Genomic DNA, 8,747 nt, shown 5'->3' with positions numbered 1-8,747 from the left:
TTCAAATGTGTATTATAATAGGCCGTAAGTTAAATGAAACAGGAGAGCTGCTCAGTTTCTGAGAGCACTGCAGTTTCTGATGATGATTAACTTTAAGTCTGACGTGTTACGGCTGGGAAAATCCACAGCTGCTCTGGAAAACATTTCTGAAGCGCACTCACAACAGCTTTTACCATACATCTTGATTCCTCATACTTACTGTACTGCAATCTGCTACTTTGCACTAAAACTATGTAAAATCTCCATCTTTTACCTTGTTATTATTAGTATTATTATACTTTACAATTAATATTCTGATTTACATTCAATATACAGTTTTGTAGGCTATATGTTTTCAATGCTAAGATGAAAAGATGAAAGAGATAAAAAAATTGAAAGTTATTTAAGATATTATTCTGCTGAAGTACAGAAGTGCCTCACCGTAAGATTTTTCATTTTATTTTATTTTATTTTTTATTTAGTGCTGTCAAACAATTAATCACAATTAATCGCATCCCAAATAAAAGTTTTAATATATGTGTGTATACTTATTATGTGTATATGATTATATTTGTATATTATTATATAAATACAAACACATGCATGTATATATTTAAGAAAAAAATATGTTATGTTTACATATTATATATATTTATATATAATATAAAATATAAGAATATGAATATATAAATGTATATACGTGTAAATATTTTCAAAATATATATCCTATGTGTGTGTATTTATATATGCATAATAAATATACACAGTACACGCACATATATTATGTAAACAAAAACTTTTATTTTGGATGCGATTAATCGCGATTTATCATTTGACAGCACTAATTTAGTTATTTTTTTATTTAAGAAAAAGACAGAGGGACAAGGAGATGCGGGCTGAACCGTGTAAGGGAGCTGCCGGTGTGTCTTTAAATAGCTCCCTCTTACAGTCACATCTGTGGCTTCTGCAGTGAGTGAATGGACAGCTCAGCTTGAACTTGTCATGTTCATGGTTCTCTGATGTTGGTTTATTGACATGCAAAAAATATATATATATATATTAAATATATATATTTTTTAATGTTTTATTTTGATTGCATTTATTATAAGATTATTTATTAACTTTTATTGTTCTATAAGAAAACGTTTCATCAGCATATTAAACAACATGAAAGAATAAATATTACTCTTTTTTAATGTTTAAATTGCATTAGATTTCAGTTGGTTTTTATTTATATTATTCTTGATTCTATTTGGAATTTTACTTCCTTTGTTTTTTTCTGAATCTTTAATTTCATAATATAATTGTTTTTATTTTTCCTGTGAATTTATCTTTCTATTTCTTTTGCCTTTTTAGTTGATTTTAGTTAATGGTACTATATAAATGGTATCTAAATAAATAGACACATACATACATAATTAATTATTGGCATAATTACTATTACATAGTTACAGTTGATTTATCAACTCAGAAATCCTCATGTTATTAGGCGTTCAAGCGCGTCGGATACGATCAGCGAAATTTTAGGGTATTTTGGATTTTGGAAAAACTTACTTTTGCGAACTAGTTCTAGGTTTTTCACCGATCGGAACTAAACCAGTGCAGAAAGATTCTCTGAACAGTGAATATCATTAATTATCAAAAATAGTTGAACTTTTGACTCGCTGTCGCATAGGAACGCCAAAACGTTCGAAAGGGGCGGGGCCACTTTTAGTAAAATGCCTATAACTCCTGAATGGAACGAGACATCTTCGCCAAACTCAGAACACTGGTGTAAGAACTCAATCTGAGGTCACAGGAAAAAACATCGCGGAGATTGGCCATTTGGTGGTGTTATAAGCAGTGGTGGAAATGACCAGAATTCACTGGGGGACTCTAGCTTGGAAAGGGGGCGGGGCGGGCGGGTGTAATAATAGTAATTTTAGATGACCTTTCGGTTGTATTTAATTATAAGACACTTTATAATCTAGAATAACATTTATTAACAACGTATTTAATATTTTCTCTAAACTTTCTTGTATATTTAGACCTGCAAAACCTGCAATTCTGGCCAAATTAAAGATACGTTGTGTGTGAATTTGCACAGAAATACTTTTGTTCTTAATTGTCTTCCTATATTTTTCTGACGGGGTTGAAGACTGTAACACATTTGAAGGGATACATTGCCTTAAATTTTAATTTTAGTTTTGTTTCTCTCTCATATTGTCCCCTTGTTTCTGGGTCTACATATCTGCATGGCCAACATTGTCTTTCTGCTGCAAATGTGGGCACAATTTCTGATGTATGATGCTTGTCCACGTTTAAGTGGACATATTATGTCAAAAATTCTATTTAAAACAAAAATATGAGTTGTCATGATTTTGGAATATATATATTTTTAATGTTTTATTTTGATTGCATTTATTATAAGATTATTTATTAACTTTTATTGTTCTATAAGAAAACGTTTCATCAGCATATTAAACAACATGAAAGAATAAATATTACTCTTTTTTAATGTTTAAATTGCATTAGATTTCAGTTGGTTTTTATTTATATTATTCTTGATTCTATTTGGAATTTTACTTCCTTTGTTTTTTTCTGAATCTTTAATTTCATAATATAATTGTTTTTATTTTTCCTGTGAATTTATCTTTCTATTTCTTTTGCCTTTTTAGTTGATTTTAGTTAATGGTACTATATAAATGGTATCTAAATAAATAGACACATACATACATAATTAATTATTGGCATAATTACTATTACATAGTTACAGTTGATTTATCAACTCAGAAATCCTCATGTTATTAGGCGTTCAAGCGCGTCGGATACGATCAGCGAAATTTTAGGGGTATTTTGGATTTTTGGAAAAACTTACTTTTGCGAACTAGTTCTAGGTTTTTCACTCGATCGGAACTAAACCAGTGCAGAAAGATTCTCTGAACAGTGAATATCATTAATTATCAAAAATAGTTGAACTTTTGACTCGCTGTCGCATAGGAACGCCAAAACGTTCGAAAGGGGCGGGGCCACTTTTAGTAAAATGCCTATAACTCCTGAATGGAACGAGACATCTTCGCCAAACTCAGAACACTGGTGTAAGAACTCAATCTGAGGTCACAGGGAAAAAAACATCGCGGAGATTGGCCATTTGGTGGTGTTATAAGCAGTGGTGGAAATGACCAGAATTCACTGGGGGACTCTAGCTTGGAAAGGGGGCGGGGGGCGGGGCGGGTGTAATAATAGTAATTTTAGATGACCTTTCGGTTGTATTTAATTATAAGACACTTTATAATCTAGAATAACATTTATTAACAACGTATTTAATATTTTCTCTAAACTTTCTTGTATATTTAGACCTGCAAAAACCTGCAATTCTGGCCAAATTAAAGATACGTTGTGTGTGAATTTGCACAGAAATACTTTTGTTCTTAATTGTCTTCCCTATATTTTTCTGACGGGGTTGAAGACTGTAACACATTTGAAGGGATACATTGCCTTAAATTTTAATTTTTAGTTTTGTTTCTCTCTCATATTGTCCCCTTGTTTCTGGGTCTACATATCTGCATGGCCAACATTGTCTTTCTGCTGCAAATGTGGGCACAATTTCTGATGTATGATGCTTGTCCACGTTTAAGTGGACATATTATGTCAAAAATTCTATTTAAAACAAAAATATGAGTTGTCATGATTTTGGAGTATATATATTTACTGAAACCATAACTATTTTATATTTTTTCATTAAAATTATTAATAAATGAAGCAAATAACTCAACCCTGTCACAAGTTTACAACCCCGTAACAATAAGATATACTTATATTTGTGATGGGGTTGAGTGTGACGGGGTTGTGGCCACTGCTGCTCATGTAGTGTAGGAGAGTAGACCATATATGGCAGCAATAAAATAAACACATTGTATATACTTGCGTATGAAAATAAAATGTTGTAAAAGTAATAATTTTCCATCTTAATTTTATATGACGGGGTTGAGTTGTTAAGCTTGACAGTACCCTCCCTGACCATAACATGCCTCAAAAATATGAATAAAAAGTATGATACCACTAACCATTTTCTGCACCACTATTAAAGAGACCTGAATGAAGTCACATATGAGTGGAGACTAAATTATTATGGGCGAAGAATGGTTAGTGTGACGGGGTTGAGTTCAGACTGAGAGACATAACTTTACAGTCTGTTTTTTTAATCAAATATTTTACATTTTTGTAGAAAAATATTTTTTATAAGAAAGGAACACAAGTAAATGCTTACAGTTCGACACTATGCACATTTTGTTATTAATTTTCTAAGTACAAACTCAGGGACATTACAAAATGCTTGGTTCAAGATAGATACTGTATAAGACATTATTTTATGCTAAAAATATAAAAATGCAATAATTATTTTTATCAATTATAATGGGCATCCCAAAGTTTTGTGAAAAGCTTCTAACAATTTTGGTGAACCACCACTTTAGAAACTCTGGGGGACTGAAATATTACTGAATCCCAGGAATGACCCAGAAATTAACCTTCCTATTGTTATTTGACTCCTTGAAGTTTTTTTTTTTTTTTAACCTTTGTAATGCCATTTTTCTACCTTTATTAAATGTATGTCATCTTTTGTGCCAAAAAATTTAGATGTATAAACTTTTATCAAAAAATTTTAACTACACAATAAATTTAAATAATAAGATATAATAATAACAATCAGGAAAAATAAGTTTCCAGTCAAATGAAATCAGCATCAACAATTCATCTTTGCATGGCACAGAAGAGCACAAATGTGGCATTAAGGAATATTTACAGAATTTAAGAAATTTTGACAAGACTCAGAGGTGGCATTAATGCATCTCATAATAACAATGTTATGAGATTAATGTTTTAAATATATAAATTTCAATAAATTAAATGACTCAATTTATACTTTAAAAATGAAACAGAAACTGCCAGTAGGTGGCATCAAATCACTGTCTTTGTCACTGAATCATTCATTCAATCGATTCATTCAAACGGCTGATTCATTTAGAAACGAAGCAAAGGACTCTCTTTATGAATGGGTCATTGAATCATTGACTCACTAGATTTGTTCAAAAGCAAAGATTCATTCATAAACGAAGCAGCGCTGTGTCAAAGACTTGCGCAGAGGCTCAGCTGTGACTTTGTTTTTTAACTATATTTTTGTTGACGAAATAGAGCAAAGTAGACAGTGTTCCAGTCACTTAATATTAACTTTTGTATAAAATCAAAAATGTATAAACTGTTGTATAAATTCAATTTCACATTTGCAAACTCTCTATAATCATTACAAAGCTGTTACCCTCCGTTCATCGCTCTCACAAACTTCCATTTTAATGTAAAAAGCTCTCTACACTGCACACTGAATATATTATTTACATCGTCTCTACACTTTGTTTGTTACAATGAATGACAACAACTGCAGTCTGCTGTCATGGTCTGTGCTGAGGAGCAGGACGCGCGGCGGTAGAGAAGCATTTCTATTGGCTGCAGTCTGCAGGTATTAAGTGGCAAAAGACGGCATTGCGCAGCGAAACACAGCGCTCCGTTTATATGCAGAACTGGGATCGCTTTCGTAGTATTTTGAATGGATAAAATATAGAAATCACTTTAATTTCCAAATAAACCTAACCAGTTTGAAATTCACTCCCCGGACTATAAGAGGGAAAAAACAATAAAATTGCACGGTCTTAGTCCAAAAAGTGTCTATAAGGACATTCGCAAATAATTAAAAAAAAACATGGCTGCCATTGGCCAATTAACTTATTTGAGAAGGTTAACGGAGGCCGATCCGAACGAAACTTGGTGGGCCTGTTTGGCTCATGGCCCTAAAGGTATATATCGCATTTCACAATGCGTACAATTGTATATTGCATGGTTTTTCACACATACACGTGATATTCGTATCATATGATAGACCTCCTCATTTTGAACAACTTTTGTCTAGAAACTACTGCTGTCAGTCAAATAATTTGTTAAATGATTAAGAAGATCTACTTATAAGAAAGTAGAAGAAAACCTATAAAGCCTAAATGAAAACTCAAAACTTTGCAAAACGAGGTGAATATGCAATTATAAACAAGCTTGCAAAGTTTTATGGCGATCGGACCACATATGACCTCAATGGAAAATTAGCTTTGCCAAAAATGCTTTTTAAAAAATTGATTAATTAATTAAAAATCATTGATTTAGGTTGCTACAGGCTTGCTAAATGATATGTAATGTCTTTTTTCATAAATACCTAAAAGCGCTTGAACCCTGATGATCGCTGCTTACAGCTATATTTGTTGAGTGTGTATGTCAGACAGAATAAAAGAATGTAATTGGGTGAACAAAAGTAATAGTGTCATGGCACGAACATCTCTGGCCAATAAGAGAGAGCTTCCGAGCCGCTTAGCCCCGCCCCTACTGTTAACGTCAACTTGTAACTGCTGTAACTGCTTGTTCTATTTCTGTGTTCAGATGTGTGTTTATCCAGAAGTGTTTTCACACAATGAACCGGAGCAGAGCCCAGAGGAGCATTATGGGAAGCGCTGAGAAAAGCGGAAGCGTCCTCACAGAGCATTGTGAGAGTGTCCTGGCAGGAGCTCACATCCGCCGCGATGGACCTGAAGGAGAAAACTGTCGCGGCACTAAAGAAGCACGACAGCGGCGAGGAGTTCCTCCGTTTACCGGCGGCGCTTCCCGCAGCCTCGGTGCTGATCCCGCTGCTGCTGAGAGACGGACAGCTGCGGCTGCTGCTCACCGTGCGCTCCTTTCACGTGAGGAACCCCAGACTGAGCTCGTCCTGCTGTCTTGATGTAAACTGTATAGTATGCACATGTATTGAGAGCTTGTGGATGTTTTGGCAGCTGAAGCAGCACGCGGGAGAAGTGTGTTTCCCGGGAGGAAAGCGTGAGTCCGGTGACCGAGATGAGGTTCACACCGCGCTGAGGGAAGCGGAGGAGGAGATCGGGCTTCATCCGGACGCAGTGCAGGTCATCTGCAAACTCTTCCCCGTCCTAAACAAGGTCCACTGACGCTTTCTTCTTAATATACTACTACTACTACAGTTATATCTACATTTATACTGCATATATATATATATATGTATATATGTGTGTGTGTGTGTGTGTGTATATATATATATATATATATATATATATATATATATATATATATATATATAACATAAAATAATTATATCATTAAATATAAATAAAATAACTTATAATTAAAATATTAATTATATAGAACACTACATACACGCTTATTTCTGGTGCATGCATGCATTTTAATAAATAATTTTAATATTGTTATATACAATACCATTCAAAAATTTGGAGTCACTACAATTTGTTTTTAAAAAACTATAAAGCAGACACATTAAATTGATGAAAAGTGACAGAAAAGTAATTTGTAATGCTGAAAACTCAGGAATAAATTATATTTAAAATATGTTTGCATAGATAGCAGATATTTGAAATTGTAATATTTTACATTATTACTGTTTCTACTGTATATTTGATTTAAAAAAATGCAGCCTTTGTAAGCATAAGAGACTTCTTTACAAAACATTATCAAAGTACTGTCATTATTGTCATTTCATTATTATACATTTCACACATGCATTATTAATATCACTGTATAGCTCAATACATTCTTATTTGGTGGTGTCTTATATTTAAAAAAAATATATTATAGCACATATTGATTATAATATATATTTTTATTTGAATATATTTGTAATATTTAATGAAATTATTGCAATAAAAAATATGCATTTTGTATATATATATATATATATATAATCATTTTAGTAAAATGCACGTAACCACTAAATAAGACTTTAGTGAGCCAGGATACAATATGAATTGTGTGCTTTGGCCAGTTATAACGGCTCAGGTGGTTTGCACAGGCCGGTCTTCTGATCACTCCGGTTGTGGCTTTCATCGAGGACTCCTTCGAAGCCCGTCCCAACACAGACGAGGTGAGCGAGGTGTTCACTCTTCCTCTGGAGTTTTTCACTAAAGCGGCGGATCACTCCGGTTATCCTGTGCCCAGCGTCTTCGGCCCGACCCACAGCTTCATGTACACTGACCCCAGCACTGGGCACATCCATCAGATCTGGGGCCTGACCGCCGCTCTGGCCATAACCGTCGCTGTGCTGGCCCTCGGAAAGAAGCCCGAGTTTGAGGTTGGCTTTAACTTGGACGATCCAGCTTCTGGGTTTAAAGACATGCTGAATCGCAGATTAAGCAAATTATGAAGATGCTACAGATTCAGTGTTATTGATCATACTAGGGGAAATTATTTACTGTAATTGAACTGTAAAGTTACTAGAGCGTAGATTGGATATTCTTCATGTAAATAAAAATTTGACAATTTTTTTTATAATTAACAATGAGGATGTCATTTGTATTTTCTGATAGGAGTTATTACAACAGCATTACACAGATGTGTGTGTGTGTGTGTGTGTGTGTGTGCTTTTGTGAAAAGTCAGGACATAGATTTGTATAATGACAAAGGTATGACAGGTATTACAAGGTGAAGGTGACATCTCAGGACATTGACCCATGTCCCCACTTTTCAAAATGCTTATAAATCACTCAGAGTGAGTTTTTTTGGGGAAAGTTGAAATGCACAGTCTCCTGTAAGGGGTAGGTTTAGGTGTAGGGTTGGTGTAGGGCAATAGCACATACAGTAAGTACACTATAAAAACCATTACGTCTATGGAATGTCCCCACTTTTCACAAAAACTAACAAGAGTGTGTGTGTGTGTATACAGTAGTGGT

At 33.8% G+C, this 8,747-nt stretch overlaps 1 protein-coding gene across 1 annotated transcript; it reads left to right on the top strand.

Moving 5' to 3' along the window:
- The first annotated feature begins 6,377 nt into the window (after window positions 1-6,377).
- nudt7 (nudix (nucleoside diphosphate linked moiety X)-type motif 7) lies at window positions 6,378-8,329 on the top strand. The gene is made up of 3 exons (XM_058767811.1): window positions 6,378-6,734; window positions 6,825-6,983; window positions 7,871-8,329. The coding sequence occupies exons 1-3, from the start codon at window positions 6,576-6,578 to the stop codon at window positions 8,219-8,221; spliced, it is 669 nt and encodes a 222-aa protein (XP_058623794.1). The 5' UTR covers window positions 6,378-6,575; the 3' UTR covers window positions 8,222-8,329.
- Window positions 8,330-8,747: the final 418 nt, after the last annotated feature.

Source organism: Onychostoma macrolepis, chromosome 25 (assembly GCF_012432095.1).
Source record: "Onychostoma macrolepis isolate SWU-2019 chromosome 25, ASM1243209v1, whole genome shotgun sequence".
Taxonomy (NCBI): domain Eukaryota; kingdom Metazoa; phylum Chordata; class Actinopteri; order Cypriniformes; family Cyprinidae; genus Onychostoma; species Onychostoma macrolepis.
The sequence above is the reverse complement of the archived record's forward strand: the minus strand, read 5'-3'. Positions and strand labels throughout refer to the sequence as shown.